The sequence below is a fragment of the Bombina bombina genome, chromosome 2, assembly GCF_027579735.1.
Source record: "Bombina bombina isolate aBomBom1 chromosome 2, aBomBom1.pri, whole genome shotgun sequence".
Classification (NCBI taxonomy): domain Eukaryota; kingdom Metazoa; phylum Chordata; class Amphibia; order Anura; family Bombinatoridae; genus Bombina; species Bombina bombina.
Window position 1 is genome coordinate 756,572,031 of NC_069500.1, and position 23,568 is coordinate 756,595,598.

At 35.0% G+C, this 23,568-nt stretch overlaps 1 protein-coding gene across 1 annotated transcript in view; it reads left to right on the forward strand.

Moving 5' to 3' along the window:
* The first annotated feature begins 6,668 nt into the window (after positions 1–6,668).
* Positions 6,669–23,568, forward strand: part of FCHO1 (FCH and mu domain containing endocytic adaptor 1) — an 802,768-nt gene continuing 785,868 nt past the window's right edge. The window contains exons 1-3 of the mRNA XM_053702869.1: positions 6,669–6,766; positions 9,577–9,626; positions 11,723–11,826. Of these exons, the coding sequence (XP_053558844.1) occupies positions 11,800–11,826 (27 nt within the window). The 5' untranslated portion in view covers positions 6,669–6,766; positions 9,577–9,626; positions 11,723–11,799. The remainder of the gene's footprint in view (positions 6,767–9,576; positions 9,627–11,722; positions 11,827–23,568) is intronic.

The window sequence follows — 23,568 nt, forward strand, 5'->3', positions numbered from 1 at the left end:
AGCATATTAGGTGATGAGCATCTCTGTAATGAGAAGGGGTGTGGTCTAATGACATCAACACCCTATATCAGGTGTGCATAATTATTAGGCAACTTCCTTTCCTTTGGTAAAATGGGTCAAAAGAAGGACTTGACAGGCTCAGAAAAGTCAAAAATAGTGAGATATCTTGCAGAGGGATGCAGCACTCTTAAAATTGCAAAGCTTCTGAAGCGTGATCATCGAACAATCAAGCGTTTCATTCAAAATAGTCAACAGGGTCGCAAGAAGCGTGTGGAAAAACCAAGGCGCAAAATAACTGCCCATGAACTGAGAAAAGTCAAGCGTGCAGCTGCCAAGATGCCACTTGCCACCAGTTTGGCCATATTTCAGAGCTGCAACATCACTGGAGTGCCCAAAAGCACAAGGTGTGCAATACTCAGAGACATGGCCAAGGTAAGAAAGGCTGAAAGACGACCATCACTGAACAAGACACACAAGCTGAAACGTCAAGACTGGGCCAAGAAATATCTCAAGACTGATTTTTCTAAGGTTTTATGGACTGATGAAATGAGAGTGAGTCTTGATGGGCCAGATGGATGGGCCCGTGGCTGGATTGGTAAAGGGCAGAGAGCTCCAGTCCGACTCAGACGCCAGCAAGGTGGAGGTGGAGTACTGGTTTGGGCTGGTATCATCAAAGATGAGCTTGTGGGGCCTTTTCGGGTTGAGGATGGAGTCAAGCTCAACTCCCAGTCCTACTGCCAGTTTCTGGAAGACACCTTCTTCAAGCAGTGGTACAGGAAGAGGTCTGCATCCTTCAAGAAAAACATGATTTTCATGCAGGACAATGCTCCATCACACGCGTCCAAGTACTCCACAGCGTGGCTGGCAAGAAAGGGTATAAAAGAAGAAAATCTAATGACATGGCCTCCTTGTTCACCTGATCTGAACCCCATTGAGAACCTGTGGTCCATCATCAAATGTGAGATTTACAAGGAGGGAAAACAGTACACCTCTCTGAACAGTGTCTGGGAGGCTGTGGTTGCTGCTGCACGCAATGTTGATGGTGAACAGATCAAAACACTGACAGAATCCATGGATGGCAGGCTTTTGAGTGTCCTTGCAAAGAAAGGTGGCTATATTTGTCACTAATTTGTTTTTGTTTTGTTTTTGAATGTCAGAAATGTATATTTGTGAATGTTGAGATGTTATATTGGTTTCACTGGTAAAAATAAATAATTGAAATGGGTATATATTTGTTTTTTGTTAAGTTGCCTAATAATTATGCACAGTAATAGTCACCTGCATACACAGATATCCCCCTAAAATAGCTATAACTAAAAACAAACTAAAAACTACTTCCAAAACTATTCAGCTTTGATATTAATTAGTTTTTTGGGTTCATTGAGAACATGGTTGTTGTTCAATAATAAAATTAATCCTCAAAATTCCTAATAATTCTGCACTCCCTGTATATATATATATATATATATATATATATATATATTGTAAAGACAACAGTATAAAGTTTCTGCTATCTAAGATACAGATTTCAAATACTTGGAGACTTATATAGTAATTCCCTTATGGTCCCATCAATTGTTATGAAAGGAAGTTAATAAAAAAAATAAAAAATACAATTGACAAACAATATTACTTGTATGAACACTATAGTATAGAATTATAATATAATATTCACAGTTAGAAAATATTACTCTAATAATACGTTTACCACATCCAGTTATAGAATAAGTGCTGGTTACAGAAGATCAATAGTCCAATGTCTCATATAGGTTAATTTCCAAACAATTTGTTTATCCCACTGATCCCATTCTGAGTGTTGCAGCTATTTCCAGAGATGTGTCACCGGACAGTCTCTACACATAGTAATCCTGCAGCAAAAAAGAAACTGATGACCAGGGTCTTCTCAATTTGAGTATACATGAGAATGATATCCATATCAAACATAGTGAATTTAAATGTCCATCTTCGTTTAATCCTATTTTTTGCACAGGGTGAATATATTCCGGTGTTCAATGAAATAGTGAAGGAAGAATTTAGAAATTATTTTAAGATTCAGTCCAAGATAAGCAAATATAAAGATAATCTTAACCATCAAGAACGAAAAGCTCTTGACTCACTGAAACACGATACAGATATTACCATTATACAAGCTTACAAGGGGGGGGGGTAGTTATCCATGATCGCGATGTATATTTGATGGAAGCATACAGGCTATTGAAATGTAGCGATACATATAAGAAACTGGATAAGGACCCCTCCCCCCAGTTCAGCCTAGAGTTAAATACCCTCATATCTAAAGGAAGGGAGGATGGTATTTTGAATACAGAGGAGGCCAACTTTATTTTGATCTCCTGTCCCATTGCACCTTTGTTTTACCATCTACCAAAGGTGCATAAAGACTTACAGAACCCACCGGGGAGACCCATCATCTCCGGAGTGGTCTCTTTGACGAGTAATTTGTCCTGTTACCTGGATTGGTTCCTACAACCGACTGTTAAACTTATTAAATTATATTTGAAGGACACTACGGAAACCATAAAGACTTTTGAAGGACTAACTTGGGATGAAAAGTATTTATGTCCCTATACACAAACATCCTGCATATACAAGGAGTGAAAGCTTTTGAAGAATTTTTTGATATGTATAGTGATTTACACCCTGCTCAAGTTCAGTTTATAGCCAGAGGAATTGAATTTATATTGTTCCATAACTACTTCTCCTTTGAAGGTAAATATTACCAACAAATAAGGGGAACAGCCATGGGGACATCCATGGGCCCCATCCTATGCCAATATCTATATGGCAGCCTTCGAGGAGAGATATGTATGGAACAATAATCCTTTTGTGGAGAATGTTGTGATGTACCGTAGATACATCGACGACATTCTTATAATTTGGAAGGGAGATGAAAAGAATGCTCTCGAATTCATTAACTATATGAATAGTAACAGTTTTAATCTTGAATTCACAGGAAAAGTAAATAACCAACAGATGGAATTTTTGGATTTACATTTGTATGTAAATGAGAGTACTAATAGAATAGCAGTAAAGAACTATAGAAAAATCACGGATAGTAATGGATTCCTAAATGCAGAGAGTGGACATCTGCCCCAATGGAAAAACAACATACCATTGGAGCAGTTCTTAAGAATCCGTAGAAATTGTACGGCTATAGATGATTTTGAAAAAGAAGCCGATATCCTTGCACACAAGTTTCTACAGAAAGGGTACAATAGTGAACTAGTTAAAAGATCTAGGGAGAATAGTAGAGGTAGGACAAGAGAGGATCTTCTAGCCAATAAGGATAAATCAAATATTAGCATAAATAGGACAGGAGCAAAATTCATTACTACTTATAATTCGGGGGCTGGTTTCATTAAATCAACTTTGAAGAAACATTGGAATATTCTGACAATTGACCCCATTTTGGGGGCTCATCTGAATAAAAATCCAGCTACAATATTTAAAAAGAACAAAAATATTAAAAACTTAATAGCCCCTTCAAAATTAAGGTAAAATAAATCAACTAATACAGGGAACCTTTCAGCTTGGGGCATTAATAAAGGGGGGACATTTAAATGTGGCAGACTGAACTGCTGTATGTGTGGATTGATTAAAAAAGGAGATTCAGTAAGTAATTGGAATCAATTGAAGGAATTTAAAATTAAGGATAAGGCTTCCTGTGTGTCCATGTATGCTGTGTATTGCCTAACCTGCAAGTGTGGAAAAATTTATGTAGGTAGGACTAAAAGATGTGTTATATTAGGACTAAAAGAAAGGTAAAGCGCTGCATATATGAACACATAGATAACATAAAAAGAGGATATGAGAATCATAGCGTTTCTGAGCATTTCAAAACCACCCATGGACAGAATCCCACTAATCTCTCAGTCAGAGTTTTAGAACTTATACCAGTTTCTGTAGGTAATGAACAGCAAAGACTCATGAAACTTAGACAATGTGAAACAAAATGAATCCACCTATTAGACTGTATGACACCTAAAGGGCTTAACATCAACTTAGATCTACAGGCTTTTATAAAGTGAGTTTTTTAGGTGCATATTTAAATATGAAATATAATGTTCTTTTGTGTGTGTATATATATATATATAAATATATATATATATATAAATAAAATGAGACATATGAATTTGATTGTTATTAATGGTTTTTAACAGTGAATAGTATATTATAAAAAAAACAGGTACAATGAGAAATCCCTTTCAGGTGCATACTTAAATATGAAATAGAACGTTTTCTTGTGTATTTTTAATTCATAATATATATATATATATATATATATATATATATATATATATATATATATATATATATATATAAGGTATATGAATTTTGATTGTTATTAATGGTTTTAAATAATGTATAGAATGTAATAAGTTTTATATTCAATTTTTAAATTTTTAATTTTTCAGCAATATTCAGACAAGAGAGATATATATAGATCAACAATGGCAAAGTATGAAATGTACTATTTAGTAATATCAGACCATTCATTCCGTTTAATATGGGCTTATATATAAAATGTCATTGTATATATATGAGGTAATTTCTTATATTATGATTGCCGTTTTTAATCCTAGTCATATGGTAAATTTATTTGTAGATCTTTATATGCCTTCACAGTATGTCTATTCCCTTGCACGTCTGTTTCTGTGTGAGTTGTATGTAAAAGTCAGGATGTCGATAGTGATGTGTTTATTCTTGCTTAGAGGCTGGTCCTAATTACATGAGCGGATTGGCCGATGGCAAAACACATGGGACGGCTATAAGGATAACGGATTGGCCTTGTCTATATGACGTTATCATCCTTACGCCCACAAACAGAAGGCTGGCCTGGATTGTTTTAACAGATTGGCCAGGGATTATACCAATTAGGAACCACCTTCAAGCATTTAAAGGGCCATAATACCCAAATGTGTAAACACTTGAAAGTGATGCAGTATAGCTGTAAAAAGCTGACTAGAAAATATCACCTGAACATCTCTATGTAAAAAAGAAAGATATTTTACCTCAAAAGTTTCTCAGTAGCCACATCCCATTGTAAAGGACTTCTAAGCAGCAAATCAGTATGTCTGTCCCGGGACAGCAGAAAGGAGCGAGCTTTTGTGCACTCTCATCTTATTTCCCTATTCAGTGTAAGGAAGTTTACAATGAAATCTCATTAGAGTTAAGTGAAATCTCATGAGATCACAGTAAAAAGAGTTCATGACCTCAGCACTGTTGGTGCTGATTGGCTGCTGTTCATTTCTTCATTTATTTTTTTTACCTGCAGCTGGGCAGCAGTTGAGTATAACTTTTTACACAGAACTTACTCTGCTGAGCTGAGGAAATTGTGAGGTAAAATATCTTCCTTTTTTACATAGAGATGCTCAGGTGATATTTTCCTGTCAGCTTTTTACAATTATACTGCATCAGTTTCAAGTGATTTAGCATATGAGTATTATGTCCCTTTAAGGAGACGCTGTATTACACAGCGTATAATCATTTCCTCTTGAGAAAGTTTGCATAGGGCGAACAAAACGCGTTGGGCGGAGCTTGACGACGAGGCTCCTTGGGACAGCATCTATAACAGAAAAAGAGCTGGGTGACTGAAAAGCTGAGGTGTGACTGAAACACCATTTCGATCCCAACTGGGACTTTCCTCTCTTTCCCAAGATTGGGATACAGGCTTGTGATTATTATTTTCTTGTAAGTGTTTTTAACCGCTTATGCTTAATAAAAACATAAAACGTCTACCTTGATGTGGGTTTGCGCTTTGTTCTCTTTTGCTGCAGGGGATATATATATACACACACATATACAGTATATATATATATATATATATATATATATATATATATATATATATATATATATATATATATATAGCTTGTCTGTATGCTTTTAGTAATAAGTTGTGATAATAGTGGTAGCTGTTATTTTAATTCATTATTTAATTTAAAATAAATGGTTTGAAATGCTACAACCGAACCAAAACCTAGTCTAATAATTCATCCTTTTTATTTTGAGTAGGTTGCATGTCATCAATGTAGTGTCCTCTTAGCTTCCCCTCGGATCTGGTCACCCTAACTATAGATAAGTTATAGTTATCATAGTTATCATTAATACATTTCTCTAATTTTAGCAATAAAACGGTTTCAAAATGTTGAAATTAGAAAAAAAAAAAAAGATAAAGCTTTGGTTATGTATATAAAGAAGTCTCAAAGTTGTGTTAACAAAACTATAACATTCCAAAACAACCCACAACTATATGTGCAAGAATACCATCTTAAACAAAATGACGATATTACCTGGGTTCCATATTAATTACAACAACATAAATAGAACAAACTATATTCTATCGTATTTCCTCGATCATCTCACCTTTCCCTCAATATCGACACATTCACCAATGGATTTTTTTTTTTGGTACACTGTTGCAACCCAGTCAAACATAAATAGACGGATCATCTACCGCCTCTTACAGATCACTCATGAGATGGACATTTCACAGTACCAATCTACGCGGGAAGAGGTGGCACTTCTATTAGCCGCTCAATACCGTCAGAGAAGACAGGACAGTAATTGGATGTTGTAGCAAGAAAGGGCGGGGAAATAGAAAGCCAACCACCAATGAGTACACTGAAGAGGTGTGGATGTGGGTAGCGGGTTGCTGGTTGCCCAGGGAGAGAGAAGTAGGAGAGGGAGGGGGATTTGCTGCACCTGCAGGGAGAACGGACGATGTTAGGCCTCCCCGAGTATCCAGGTGAGAAGGGAGCGGGTCAAGGTGCTCCAGGGTGGAAGACGCTAACTAAACGCTATGATGTTATGTCAGCTGCAAGGGGGAAAATTTGCTCTTTTTTTTAAATGTAGCGTGAGGCGGCTTTGATTGGAATATAATGGAGGTATAAAATATGGAGAATTACACATTTTTTTTACGTTATATTTAGTAACACGGTATTTACTTTAATTGCTGTATTTATTATTAATTAATTTTATATTTGTTGTGCACAATACCTATGAAATAAGTGCAAGAACAAGAGGTTCTGAGTGGTTTTACCCATCACTCTCTATCGTATGTGGCAGCGAGCTCTGTGTTTCAATAATTATTGGTTTAGTAATTGATTTGTTTCTTTTGGTGTTGTGTTTACATTGTGATCAGTTTAATGTTGGTCAGAAAACGAAAAAGCAAATTTTTGCATTGAAGCTTAAAATGAGAGAGGATGTAAACTCTTCTTGAGTAGTGGTTTCATATGGTCTTAATTTTTGCATCAATTTATTTGCTCAATATTTACTTGTTATAGTTTATTTACATATGCATGCTCTTATAGTTAAATGCATAAAATACATGGTAACATCCATATTCCTTGTTTCAGTTAGTGAAATACTGCAAGGCAAATGTGTATATTGTTACTGGTATGTAACATTAAAAATATGTCAGGTAGTTTAAAAAAAAAAAAAAAAAAAATATGAACAAACTGAAAAGTCTGTGAATCCCTTTGCTTCAAAGAACTGAATTGTACACATTTATACTTCACACATAGATGTTAGTCTCTGTCTGGTAATACATAGCAGACTTCTAGCCAATAGAAATCATTCAGTGCATTAGAGGACATCTACTGTAGGGAGGCCATGATGCAAAGGAATGTTAGTCTCCTTTAAACTGACATGGATGTAGAAAGTATAGCATCTATAGTTCTATCTTTTAAAACATTTGAGGGGGAATGCTATTGCAGTTTAATCTAGGTTCTTTTTCTATACCTGTTTAGTTTTTACATACACACACACACACACACACACACACACACACACACACACACACACACACACACACACACACACACATATACACATATACACATATACACATATACACACATACACACACACACACACGTGTCCTGTGCTTTTGTGGTCTAAAGGTTTCAGGAAGTTGTTTCAGTGAAGTTAGATGCAATTAGTATGTAAAGTAATGACAGCCAGTCAGCCATGTGACTTACATATCAGTAAATGTGTAGGCTGTGGGGAACACCAGCTCCACCTTTTCAAAGCATACCAGTGACTTAGGAGACAGGTTGGTGTGAATAATCTAACATCAGTGTGTGCAGCTTTCTGTTGGAGGTGAGTTTGATGTTTCTCTACCAAATCCTCATTACTGACCAGCTTTCTAACAGAGATTAGTGTGTGTAATTTCTTAAAGGCATATGAAACCCAAACATTTTATTTTGTGATTTAGACAGAACATATCATTTTAAAAAAGTTTCAAATTTACTTCTATTATCAAATTTGTTTTGTTCCCATAATATTCTGTGTTGAAGAGCTACCTAGGTAGGCATCGGGAGCTTTATATGGCAGGAAATAGTGCTGACATCTAGCGCTCTTGCAATACTGCTGCCATATAGTGCACCCGAAATGGTCCGGCTTCTAAGCATACTTACTTGCTTTTCAACAAAAGATACCAAGAGAACAAATAAATTAGAAAGTTGTTGAAAATGGCATGCTCTATCTGAACCATGAAAGAAACATATTTTGGGCTTCATATCCCTTTTTAACATAACATTTTTACTGTCTGAGAAAAGGGGTGTGAATGTCTCTGTGCAATAATTAAACACATAGTTAAAGTCGGCTCTAGAGCAATAATGCACCACTAGGCACTGGCTAAATACATCTGGTGAACCAATAACAAGGGACAAATGTTTGTAGTCACTGATAACCAACTAGCTCCCAGTAGTATCCTACTTACTGCTGCTTAGCATATGTGCATAATATTGTTTTTCAACAAAGGATACCAGAACTGAAACTTGATACTTAAAAGGGAATGTGAAAGTGTCTTAAAATTGCATGCTCTATCTGGATTATAAAAATTGATTTTTGACTTTAAGGTAGTCAGCCATGTCTGCAGATTTGAAGGAAACTTGTTGTCAATGGAGAACAGCATGTGCTTTTCCTTTTCACAAAATCTTATACCCTCATCATTTGTAAAATATTAGTGTCAGTTATTTAGACGGGGAATTAAAAGAATCTTGAAGTGTATCTAAGAAAGATTTAAGTTCCTTCTGTCCTCTTATATAATTAAATTACATCCCAGACCTTCCCTGTTCCATCTGATTTCTGTTTTTGTTTTTCAGTCATTTCTTTCTTGCATTCTGGTCTCCCTATACATGTTGCCTATGCCTGTATTGTGCTTACTGCCTTCCCACTCCTAAGAGAAATTGAATAGGGGACTTCCAGACAGCTCAGTTCATTAAACTGCATCCTCCATGACGTCTCAGCATATCTGTGTATAGGTTTATTCTTTTACAGAACTCATGTTAAAATGGCTTTTGAATTTAAAATATTGGAGTGCTATCTTCATTTTCAAATCCACTTCCCAAATGCAGTCAAATAGTTTATTGTATTTCTTAGATTTTTAGACTGGAAGTTGTATTATTCATTTTGTTTTGTAGTGAGTACATATAGGAAGTAAAGTTATAGTGTTGTTCTTGCTCGGTATCAGTGAGCTGTTGGTGTAATTCAATAATCTGGTGTCTCCTTGCATTGATAGAACTGCCTTTTTTTTTTTTTTTTTTTCTGCAGGTGTAGGATGCTATTAAGGAAGCTGTGCAGTGTGCACACACCAAGACACGGTTAGTAGCAGAAACCTTATATGCCTCTTTTATCAATATGATGAATGAAGGCTAAGGAAGCCTTTCTATAACCTCACTAGGAAAATAAGTTAATATTTCTGTTCCTACGTTCCTCATCACCTTATACTTTCTTGCCCATCTTTCTCCCTTGTACTTTACATTCTTGTTTCCTTATATTCACAGGCTGTACCTATTTACTGTCCTATTAGTCATTTTTCCCTGCACAGTCAAGAAACCCTCCTTCTTCATCTCCCTGTTTTCTTGTCATTCTATTCCCAGCAACTCCTCATTCCATATTCTCTATGTTCCTTGCCGCTTTTACTGTTGTATGTGCCCTTTTGTGCAATGCATTCCGTTTTTGCTAATTAAGTTTTTTTTTTTTTTTTGTGCTATCTATCTGGACAGTGAGAGAGGTCAAGTACTATAGAAAGGTTTGATTTCTTTGCAAAGTACAGGGGTGTTACGTGGCTCCTGTTATGTAGAGAGGCCTTAACCACATCCTGTTCTGATGTGAAGACATCTGGTGCACAAAGTCACTGTATGCTTCTGTCACTTACACGTAATGTCACTGTTTTGAGCTGGTAGTCTGCACTGTTTTAATATCTATTTCCTGTCTTTAATGGCATTTAATCTCAGTTGTCTGTCTTGTTTTTGTTTTCATTCAAATCAATAAAAAATATTATTGTGTAAGGGGCCACAAAACCCATAATTCAGAGCATAAAGTTTTTTTTTAAAAAAGCTTTCCATTTTATTTCTATTTTCACATTTTCTTAAAGGGACAGTAAGGTCAAAATTAAACTTTCATGATTCAGATAGAGCATGCAATTTTTTAAACAACTTTCCAATTTACACCTGTTATTGCTATTGGTATCCTTTTATTGAAGAGTAAAACTAGGTAGGTTCATAAGTGCTCAGGATTGTGTACGTTTTGCAACTTTTGTAGGTTTGTTTTACAATGTTGCAAAACACTGCTGCCATAGAGTACTAAAGACTTGCACACTCCTGAGCACTTATGAAGCTACCTAGTTTTACTCTTCAATAAAAGATACCAAGAGAACGAAGCAAATTGATAACAGAAGTAAATTGGAAAGTTGCTTTATCTGAATCATGAAAGTGTAAATTCGACTTTACTGTCCCTTTTCATTCTCTTGGTTTCCGTTGTTGAAAAGCAAGTAGGTAGGCTCAGGAGCGTGCACGATTGTGGAGCACTATATTGCAGTATTTTTGCAAGAATACTTTTAACAGTGTTATGCATTTGCAACATAACTAGACGGAAGTAGTGTTTGCTGCCACGTAGCGCTCCAAACATGTGCACGCTATCTACCTTGGTATGCCCTTCAACAAATGCTTATATTTGATTATATAAGTAAAATGGAACTTTTTTTTTTTTTTAAATATATGCTGTGTCTGAATCATAAAGGGGGTAAAACATGGTTTCCATGTCTCTTTAATACTGCTGATTTAATAGTTCCATTATGTTTGTGTCCAAAAGTGCATGACAATACATAGAAATACGTTCTGTAACAATAAATTAAATTTTTAAAAAGTTGTATAAAAAAAAATAATAATAAACTAATCCAAGCCATTTATACATAGCTATCTGATATCCTTGCTTACGGGAGCTTGCAATATACAATAATGATGGACATAAATTCTTTTATGCAGTCTTGGAGTATGGTACAATTCTAAGGCAAATCTGTTCCCCTCACTACATGTGAATGGGAATGCGAGAGAATCGGATGTAGTGTGCTTGTGTGTGTTATTTTTTGTTTGTTTTCTCTAGAATGGGCTCTTTTTTTTTTTTTTTTGCTATTGGCATACACTGGTTACATATCTATTTTCTGTGCACTGTAATCTTTTCATCTTCTATTTTTCTGTCATGCTTTCTCTGCTTTTGTTGTCTTTCCTTTCTGCTACTTATATTTTTACATTTCCATTTAGCTTCATCCCTTTTTTTTTTTTTTGTTGTTACATTTTCTGCCTCTTTCTTCTGCACCGCCTTCTTTCTTCTAGATTTTCCCTCCTCCCTGTTCATTTATACATGAATAAGTATACAATTCCCCTCTTGTCAATCTCTCATTTTGATGTCTCCTCAGCTCAGTGACTGTTGATTGACCCAGTCGGTTCAAAGTGGCTGATTTCTTGCCCCCTTTACTTCCATCAAGATTATACCATGTCTTACTTCGGGGAGCACTTTTGGGTAAGCATTGCCGTTATTAGATTCTCTGTTCAAATCCCTTCACTGTTATTTCCTGACATTTTTTGTCTGTTGCTTCTATTCCACTTAGCCCCCTCTAGCACTGGTCACCTGCTGACAGCTGACATTCACTGTTGGTTGTGTTTTTTTTTTTTTTTTTTTTTTCCACGCAGAAAAAAATCTTTTTCTTCATTATTGGTTTGTACTTGGGCCTGAAGAACATATAATTTAACTAACCGCTTTAAATAAAAAAGTGTTAACAAGCCCAATCCACATAGTATATTGAAGTACTTGTTCTGTTTAAACGTAGTGCATAGTTTTCATTACTTTTTTAGTGACTATGAATACTCTCTATATAAATGTAGAAATTGTTTAACTTAATGTGTGCTTTTTACAACAACTAGTAGAGTGTGTGTGTGTGTGTGTGTATATGTATATATATATGTGTATATATATATATATATATATATATATATATATATATATATATATATATATATATATATATATATATATATATATATATATATATATATATATATATATATATATATATATATATATATATATATATATATATATATAATAATTTTACCACAATCTCTGGATTTTAAAACAAAATCAAAGTAGAGATGTTAAAGGGACCCCTTCCATAGAATAACCTAATGTATATGTGTAATACATATTATACATCATTTTAAATATAAAGTAGTCCTATTATATGTGAATAACCTCCCACACACTCTTACTCATAGTTCTGTGTCTGTTATTTATATACCTCTATCAGACGCCTCTGTAATCTCTTGTCAAGTGGTGGAGCTCAGAGGGAGTGAGCTATACTGGGGGAGTGCATTAAGTTGTCACTTTGTACTGTATTGTTAAAGGAACATAAGTCAGTCTGTTCATGTATATATGGTATGTATCCACAGTTAAATGCATTTAATCCCACTAGTGATGGGATTGGCCACAGAACACATTACATCATATTCAAATTAATGTTAAAGAGAACACCTCCAAATAAAATAAGGGTATAATGATATTTTTAGTTTGAAATAAGAGTTGCTATTAAAAAATGTAAACTGTATTTATATACTATTAAATGATACAAATCTTTTTACAAATGCACGTCTGATGAGGTAATTAAGTATGACTGCTTGTTTGTTTTTTTTTTGTTTTTTTTTCTAACAAATTACTGATGTCTGTTTTCTATTAAGTGCAACCGAGGGTCGTATTTTATATGACCGCAATAACATTTTAAATTATTGTAAATAGCATTTTTTTTTATTTATATTTACTTCAAACATTTTATGAGAGATTTAAGTTTTTAATTATTATCCCTTTAAAACATTTGGTAGTTAGAGATTTGTTTTAAACGGGTATATATTTTTGTATATACCGTATATTTTGTATTAAAGTTCATAATTTTTGTTTAGTAAATCTAAAATCTTACCAATGTGTCATTCATATACAAATAGTGTATTTTTTTTTTTTTTTTTTTTTTTTGTATGCTGTTTATAATTTTTTTCTGTGTATAGGTTCAGGTGAACAGATATTTTTACAACGGTTAAAGGGACATAAAACATTTTAACCCCTTCGTGACCAGACCACTTTTCAATTTGTTGACCGCCTGGGACCAAGGCTATTTTTGCATTTCTTCGGTGTTTGTGTTTAGCTGTACTTTTCCTCTTACTCATTTACTGTACCCACACATTATATACTCTCGCCATTAAATGGACTTTCTAAAGATACCATTATTGTCATCATGTCTTCTAATTTACTATAATTTTTTTTTTATAAAATATGAGGGGAAAAAATGGAAAAAGACACAATTTTTCTTACTTTGACCCCCCAAAATCTGTTACACATCTACAACCACCAAAACACACCAATGCTAAATAGTTTCTAAATTTTGTCCTGAGTTTAGAAATTCCCAATATTTACATGTTCTTTGCTTTTTTTTCCAAATTATAGAGCAATAAATACAAGTAGAACTTTGCTATTTCCAAACCACTTTTTTTTTTTCTTCAAAATTAGCGATAGTTACATTGTAACACTGATATCTTTCAGGAATCCCTGAATATCCCTTGACATGTAATACAGGTAGCCCTCAGTTTACGCCGGAGTTAGGTTCCAGAAGGAATGGTTGTAAATCGAAACAGTTGTAAATTGAAACCCAGTTTATAATGTAAGTCAATGGGAAGTGAGGGAGTTAGGTTCCAGGCCCTCTCAAAATTGTCATAAGTAACACCTAATACATTATTTTTAAAGCTTTGAAATGAAGACGTTAAATGCTAAACAGCATTATAAACCTAATTAAATAATCACACAACAGAATATATAATTAAACTAAGTTAAATGAACAAAAACATTTGATAAACAGCATTATAAACCTAATAATTTTTCTGCAGTTCTTTCTATGCATTCCAATTTGGATTGATTTATAGACATGAAGATCTTGTTCCTTTGAAATCTGCTCGATAGCTCAGGTCTGGTTAAACTGATTAATTTCAGCTTGCTTGGCTTTGCTGCAACACAAGCGGACAGCTCCACCTACTGGCTATTTTAATAAATGCACTGCTTCTCAATGCTTTTCAATAGCAGTCACATGACTGGAAAAAAAGGTTGTTATTCTGAAACGGTGTAAATTGAACCGTTGTAAAACGAGGGCCACCTGTATATTTTTTTTTTTAGAAGACATCCCAAAGTATTGCTCTAAGCCCATTTTGGTATATTTCATGCCACCATTTCACCGCCAAATGCGATCAAATTAAAAAAAAAAAAATTGTTCACTTTTTCACAATTTTTTTTTTTCACAAACTTTAGGTTTCTCACTGAAATTATTTACAAACAGCTTGTGCAATGATGGCCCAAATGGTTGCAAATGCTTCTCTGGGATCCCCTTTGTTCAGAAATAGCAGACATATATGGCTTTGGCGTTGCTTTTTGGTAATTAGAAGGCCGCTAAATGCCACTGTGCACCACATGTGTATTATGCCCAGCAGTAAGGGGTTAATTAGGGAGCTTGTAGGGTTAATTTTAGCTTTAGTGTAGAGATCAGCCCCTCCCCCCCTCCCAAACGGCTCTCTTCCCTCCCCCACCCCACAATTTTCCCCGCCATCTTAAGTACTGGCAGAAAGTCTGCCAGTACTAAAATAAAAAGGTAGCTTTTTTTTTTTCCCCTCCCACATATGCTGCTGTGTAGGATCTGTCTGCCAGTACCCAATTTGCCCCAAAAAATGTTTTTTTATTTTTAAAATTCAAAATTTATATTTTCTGTAGTGTAGCTGCCACCCTCCCCCTCGCAGATCCCTTCCCCAGCACGTTTGATCCTACCGTCCCTCTCCCTCTTTCCATTGATTTTTTTTTTTTTTTTTTTTTTTTTTTTTTAAACTATTGGCCGCCGCAACCGCGTCACTTGATGTCCGGATCAGTGAAACATACAGATGTGAACATCGAGGGGCCGCCCACCCACCTCCCTACTGCAGCTCCCACCCACTAACGATCGGCCCCATCAATGTCCGATGCAGAGAGGGCCACAGAGTGGCGCTCTCTGCATCGGTGGGGTAAAAAGGGTATTACAGTGATGCCTGAATATCGAGGCATCACTGCAATACCCTGGAAGCGATCAGGATCGCTTCCAGAGCTTCAAACACCAGAGGACGTCCCAGGAACGTCCTTGGTCGTTAAGGGGTTAAAGAGATATGAAACCTAATTTTTATTTTTGATTTTACGATTCAGATGCAATTTTAAGCAACTTTATCATTTATTCGTATTACAAATTTTTCAATTTTAGCCACCAATCAGCAAGCGCTACTCTGAACCAAAAATGAGCTGGCTCCTAAGCTTGCATTCCTACTTTTTTAAATAAAGATACCAAGAGAACAAAGAAATAATTGGAGTAAATAAAAAAGGTGCTTAAAATTGCATGCTCTATCTGAATCACAAAATAAAAATTGGGTTTAATATTATTTTAAGATTGTAATATTATATGGTCAATTTTGTGTAATTAAACTTTTTAATTGTCTAGTTTTCCTGTAATTGAACTCTGAAGATTGTGGGTTTTCCAATTACCATTCTAATTGGTGCAGTCTCCAGACATCACAAGCCCAATGATGCTACATTCCAAACACCCACTTTTTGCTCACACTCTTTATTCAGTTATAGCTGTCCCTAACTGGACTCAGCAGAGGAGATAAGAGAACCCTAGGTTTCAACATGGGGGCGCCCATTACGTTGTCAACATTTTAAATCCGTAATAATTACATATTATTCTCAGCCTAATCTTTGTTTTGAGTACATCATTATGTTGTTCATTTACCTTAGTTTTCCTTGATTTTACCTTGTGCAAAAGATAATTGAAAATAGATAATTTTGTCAGCTGTATTGGCCCAAGTTCATGACCACTTTCTAAAGTGAGATTATAGAAACTCATGTTATACTGCTATACCACTGTAATAGTACATAGAAGCAATTTACCCACAATTTTTCATTTACATTTTATATTATGTTTATATTGCATTTCTTTTACTGTAATTATAATTTGCCTAGTGTAATAAGATATTAGACATGCATTTGTCTGAAAACAAACAAGTAACCCCTTTAACAAAAAACAAATGCACGGGACAAAGTTCAAATTAACACTAATCAATAATTATGTAGTTATTTCATTGTCAGTTGAATTATTCCTGTGTAGGCCAATAAGTATATAAGCTTCACTTATAGCACTGTTAAATGCAAACATTGTTACCTACATTTTACTTTTTAACAAAGTAAATATGTAAGTTGTTTATAATTGCATGCTGTATCTGAATTATGAATGTTTAATTTTGACATTATTTCCTTTTTTTAAGCTGCTCTTTTGCTGCCCTGAAAATTTTAACTTTTAACCCCTTAACTCAATACTGTGCGTGTGTTATTTATATATATATATATATATATATATATATATATATATATATATATATATATATATATATATATATATATATATATATATATATATATATATATATATATATATATATATATATATATATATATATATATATATATATATATATATATAGGAAAAAACATCAAGGCTGGATTGCGGTTTCCTGCCGTGACAAACAGTCACTCTGAAGACCTCAATGAAGTATGCCTGAGCTCGGTGGGGAAATGGAGAGACAGTGTGGATCAACAGGGGTAAGTACTCACAGGATTCTTTACAGCAAATAAGTGAATGGAGGGTTTAACTTGTGATTCTCCGGTAACTTTACCATACGGCACGGCCACCGCTGCACCTCTGGAAGACCGGTGAATTCCTACGATATCCACTCCTTGCGTCCGCTCTCTGGCGTAGCTGCACTTCCTGTCACACCCTTTTGTCGATACCAGCCAATCCGTGCTCGTCTATGACGTAGCTCCACCGCTCGGCCAATCCTTCTAGGGCAACTTCAAGAATCCCAGTCCGGGGAACAAATGGAAAAAATCCCTGATACTTATCAGGAATCAAAAGTTCGTTGTAAGACCTGGCTTTGTAAAGGGATAATGAAATAAGTACAGAAAGAGAAAAAGCCGGATGCGGTCTTAAATTAAAACGTCCAATTTATTGGTCAATGTTAAAAATAATTGACAGTACTCAAAACGAAAAAGTCTAACATGTTTCGGCACACGGCCTTACTCATAGACATGATTTTCTTAATGAAAACCGCCAGTATTTAAAAGCAGTAGTGAGTATCTATTGGTTGTCATTAATTGCTAACAGGTAACAAGTGATAATATACTTAAACAATAAGAGAACCTAACTAACAATGCTGTTAAACACATAATTGCTACAAAGGTATATAGAATTAACATAAATGGGTGGCATGTAAATCCCAGCCAATATTAATATTAAATAAATGAATATACCATATGTGTAGCGGCTGGTTTAAATTCAATTAAATCAATAAATAAGTAAATGAATCTATACAGACAGATTGCAATATTACACAGGTAAACCACGTGAGGCTTGTTTTGGTTTGCTATAGCGATTTAGAGATTCACACACTTATGATCATATATGCAATGTCAATACATAAGCCTAGAATAATTTTAAATAACTACTGTTATATATAACCAATTAAAAACGGCCTCTGTTTCATACAATTCATATATCTAGTAATCTTAGACTTAAATGTATTTGTGTTTGTTATTAATTATAGTGATAATAATAATTGAGCACAAAAAAGCCTATGATGTTATGGGAATTGTACTATAAAAGCACAAGTTATCCTATTGGTGGTGAAGACAAATACAGGAGAAGTTTAGTAATTTGAAACTTAGTATATATCATTAGTTTTAAACGATTTAATACTAAAGAGACCTTTCTTTGTTTGGAAAATATGTTGTGACAACACGGGTCCTCCTGTTAATGTAAACACCAACAAACACAAGGAAAAAATACAAACAGAGTAATCAACCAGTGTGTCAATTATTGTTAATGGTTAAAGAAATTATTCTAGATTTGGATTTGAATTACTTAATTGTGTGCTCAGAGAGAAACTTTCTAGTTGGTTTAATGTAAGTAAAGGGGGGGTAGTATATTAAGTAGACCCCTCATAAATAAGTAATAATTATTGTTTTTCTAAACAAATTATCAGATTGATACATGATCATATAATATCTTGGTGAATTATTCCCAAAAGTTTATAATGTCATTAATGGAATTATATCCATCAGGGATACGCGACTTCAAAGTGAAGATCCAAAATGCCTCTTTTTTCAAGAGGGCCTTATTACGATCACCACCCCTGTTTTGTGCTTGTATATGGTCAATAACCATCCATCTACAGGTTGTATTACTGCTAGCATGTGTCTGAATGAAATGCTTTGCCATATCGGATACAGGATCTGATCGTTTGATATCAGATAGATGTTGTCGGATGCGTTCTCTAACCTCCCTTGAAGTACATCCCACATATTGTTTCGGGGTGCATGTGCACCAAATCATATATACTGCAAATTTTGTGCGACAATTGACGCAGCTTTTTACTGTATATGACTTATTCGTGGTGGAGGAGGAAAAGACATTTCCCTTCTGGATAAAGCTGCAAGGGATACATGCATTGTACCCACACTTGTACATACCCCTAGATTGTAACCACGAGCTTGTAGTTGTTTTATCCTTAGGTAAAGCACTTGGGGAAATAATATTTCCTATAGTGCATCCTTTTCTGTAGGAAAACCTACATCCTTTGTCGATGAAAGGAACCAATCCCTCATCTGCCTTGAGCATAGGTAGATGTTTACGAATGATCTTGCAAATGTTATCGTAGTCAGATGAATATTGAGTAACAAAGGTAACCCGATCACTAGTGGGATTGGTCCTTTTAGGTTTATTTGCCAACAAAGTTTTCCTGTCCAAACAATCCACTTCATTTTTTGCCTTTTGAATGGCTGTGTTGTGATAACCCCTACTTATGAGTCTGTGAGTAAGATCTTCACTTTGTACAACACAATCTTGTTTTTCAGAACAATTCCTTTTTATTCTAATATACTGTCCCTTTGCTATGGCATAGGGAACATTTAGTGGATGGTTGCTTCTGCCATGTAGGAGTGTATTGCCTGATATAGGCTTTCTGAAAATTTGCGTTTTTATGTTGTTAGTACCAGCCAGGTTGCTTAGCTGGACATCTAAAAAATTTATAGATGTTTTGTTTGTTTCAAAAGTGAACTTCAGACCCCATTCATTTTCATTTAGATATCCAATGAACTCTTCAATGAGTGTGGGCTGACCAATCCAAATCAACAGTAGATCGTCAATAAAACGATGGTAGCTTTTGATATACTGGAGAAAAGGATTCTGTTCCCCATATATCATGCTAAGTTCGAACCAACCCATTACTAAATAAGCATATGAGGGCGCAAATTTCGTCCCCATTGCTGTACCTTGCAACTGGAGATAAAAAGAGTCATCAAACTTGAAATAGTTGTGTGTCAATAAAAATTGCAACACATCTAAGATGAATTGGATAAATTCTTTGGTATAATTCGTTTTGTTCTCCAAATAGAATTTAACGGCAAGGATCCCCATGGTATGGGGGATAGATGAGTATAGGGCTACGACGTTTACTGTTAGCCAAAAAAATTCTTCTTGCCATATAAAGCCATCAAAAATTTGAAGCACATGTTTGGTATCTTTCAGAAAGCTTGGTAAGGAAACAACAAGTGGCTGCAGTATGCTGTCCAGCCATTCTGATAGTGGTTCGCAAAGCGAACCAATACCAGACACAATTGGTCTACCTTTTACATTCACAGTGCTTTTGTGCACCTTAGGCAAGACATGTATAATAGGGGTGATGGGATTGTCGACAGACAGAAAGTCAAATGTTTTGTCATCAATATGGCCAAGCATGAGGCCATCATCCAAAAGGGAGATGAGGTCCTTTTTAAATTTATGTACAGGATCGCAAGGTAAGACCTTGTAATCAGTAGGATTATTTAGCTGCCTCATAATCTCCCCTTTATATGATTTTTAAATCCCAGATGACAACACTTCCACCTTTATCGGCGTTCTTTATCACCAAGTCTGAGTTTGACTTCAGTGAGGTCAAGGCAATTCTCTCTTGTTTAGTAAGATTGGGTTTACTTTTCAAGGGTTTTTTAGCAAGATCAACCAGGTCTTTCTCAATTCTTTTTTGGAAAGAAACCAATGTGTCCCCCCTTGTTTGTAAAGGATAAAAAGTAGATTTTGGATTAAACCCAATGTGGGCATTACATGTACCCAAATTTAGTTCAGCATTCTCTTCATTCAATGACATAAGAGCCTGGATATCCCTGACTTCAGAGAAATCAAAACTCAAAGTGTTTAGAGTATTTTCAGACGAGCTACTATAATGGTCAATTCTGTTGTCGGTATGTTCACCAACCTCTTGTGAAAAATAAAAATGTTTTTTCAATGTAAGTGCTCAAATGAATTTATTTATATCTACCAAGGTTTGGAACAAATTAAACCTAGTGGTAGGGACATAACCTAGTCCATAGCCGAGTACTTTGATCTCATCTTTGTTTAATTTGTAATTGGTGAGATTGATAACATCGTAAGTGGAGTCAATAGACTCATCCATTAAATTCAATGTATTTTCATTTGAAGTACATGTATCATCCATCAAATCTGATATTTGTTTTGACCCCTCCCTCTCCTTATTGTATACCTGGGTTGTTGTCTTAAATGTGGATTTCCCCTTGTGTTTGCCCCTCGCCCTCGATTTGCATGGTTCATTGGGGTAATCTGAAAAACCTGATCCAGTATGTTACTGTCGGTTTGTTCTTTCTGAGAACCTGTCTGTTCTAATGCAACTTGATATTTATTTGACGTTGGAGGATGCTCAACTTCCTTTGAAATAAAGGATACAGTTTTTAATGTCTGATCTTTGGAGTTTTTTAGTATAGATTTTGGTTGTGCCCCCTGAGCCTGGTAGGCTTCATTGTCTGGATTACTATGATCTGAATTGCTGGCATCACCTGAGTCTGAACCACTCCAAGTGTCTTTTTTATTTTGATTTACTCTGTTGGACCTCCATCTACGTTTACGATCCCTAGATCGATTTCTATTTTGTCTTTGCCAAATATAAACCTTATTTTGATTATAATCCATTTGATCTCTCATGTACTTTTCATGTTTAGATTGCACTAACTCCTTTTTTAATTGTGCTATACTGTCATTTAAAATGTTGTCTAGTTCTTTGTAGTTTTTTTCTAACGTGTTTAAATCCAATTCTTGTTGTAAGAGAAAGATTTGATCTCTGACTGCACGAAGCTGGGCATCTTTATATTCAATGATAAGTCCCATCAATTTAAAGGAGCAGTCAGAGAGAGAATCATTCCATTTTTTAATGAATGCCTGATCATCTACAGAGAAAGTGGGAAATTTCTTAATTCTAAGGCCCCTGGGAACCATTTGTAGCCTTATATAGCGATCCAGGGTCCACTTATCCCATTTCAATCTCAATTCCTTTTTCATTAAATTTTCCATAGACTGGAATTTGTCACTTAGAGGGTTCACACTATAATTTTCACAAAAAATATTTTCGAAATCTTTTTCTAATTGATCTAAATTATCAATAGTAGTGAGTGAGTAGAATTGTTGGTCCATGTCAAAACCTGATGCTGCTTCCATATTTGAAAGATAAAGGTAAAACTTCACTGAAAGTGACTGAATATGTCAAGTAATGGTAACAACAATTGGACTCATTCAGATGGAAATTAATGTACCACTATTAAGTATATGTATGTGCTGCTGTACACAAGTGTGAGAGGATCCTATTGCAAGTAAGAAAATGTTCACTTTAGTGTTACAGTAAAGAATTAGAGAGCAAAACTACTCGCTTTCTAAGAACTGGGAACACTTTTTCCCATGTTTTAGAAAATACACTTAAATTGGTTCCTTTCATCGACAAAGGATGTAGGTTTTCCTACAGAAAAGGATGCACTATAGGAAATATTATTTCCCCAAGTGCTTTACCTAAGGATAAAAAAACTTCAAGCTCGTGGTTACAATCTAGGGGTATGTACAAGTGTGGGTACAATGCATGTATCCCTTGCAGCTTTATCCAGAAGGGAAATGTCTTTTCCTCCTCCACCACGAATAAGTCATATACAGTAAAAAGCTGCGTCAATTGTCGCACAAAATTTGCAGTATATATGATTTGGTGCACATGCACCCCGAAACAATATGTGGGATGCACTTCAAGGGAGGTTAGAGAACGCATCCGACAACATCTATCTGATATCAAACGATCAGATCCTGTATCCGATATGGCAAAGCATTTCATTCAGACACATGCTAGCAGTAATACAACCTGTAGATGGATGGTTATTGACCATATACAAGCACAAAACAGGGGTGGTGATCGTAATAAGGCCCTCTTGAAAAAAGAGGCATTTTGGATCTTCACTTTGAAGTCGCGTATCCCTGATGGATATAATTCCATTAATGACATTATAAACCTTTGGGAATAATTCACCAAGATATTATATGATCATGTATCAATCTGATAATTTGTTTAGAAAAACAATAATTATTACTTATTTATGAGGGGTCTACTTATGCCCATAACATAATATACTACCCCCCCCCTTTACTTACATTAAACCAACTAGAAAGTTTCTCTCTGAGCACACAATTAAGTAATTCAAATCCAAATCTAGAATAATTTCTTTAACCATTAACAATAATTGACACACTGGTTGATTACTCTGTTTGTATTTTTTCCTTGTGTTGTGTTCATTTACTTATTTATTTGTTGATTTAATTGAATTTAAACCAGCCGATACACATAGCGGCCTTCTAATTACTAAAAAGCAACGCTAAAGCCATATATGTCTGCCATTTCTGAACAAAGGGGATCCCAGAGAAGCTTTTACAACCATTTGTTCCATAATTGCACAAGCTGTTTGTAAATAATTTCAGTGAGAAACTTAAAGATTGTGAACAATTTTTTTTTATTGGATCGCATTTGGCGGTGAAATGGTGGCATGAAATATTCCAAAATGGGCCTAGGTCAATACTTTGGGTTGTTTACTAAAAAAAATAAAATATATATATATGTCAAGGGATAGTCAGGGATTCCTGACATATATCAGTGTCTCAATGTAACTAGTGCTAATTTTAAAAAACAAGTGGTTTGGAAATAGCAAAGTGCTACTTGAATTTATTGCCCTATAAATTGCAAAGAACATGTAAACATTGGGTATTTCTAAACTCAGGACAAAATTTAGAAA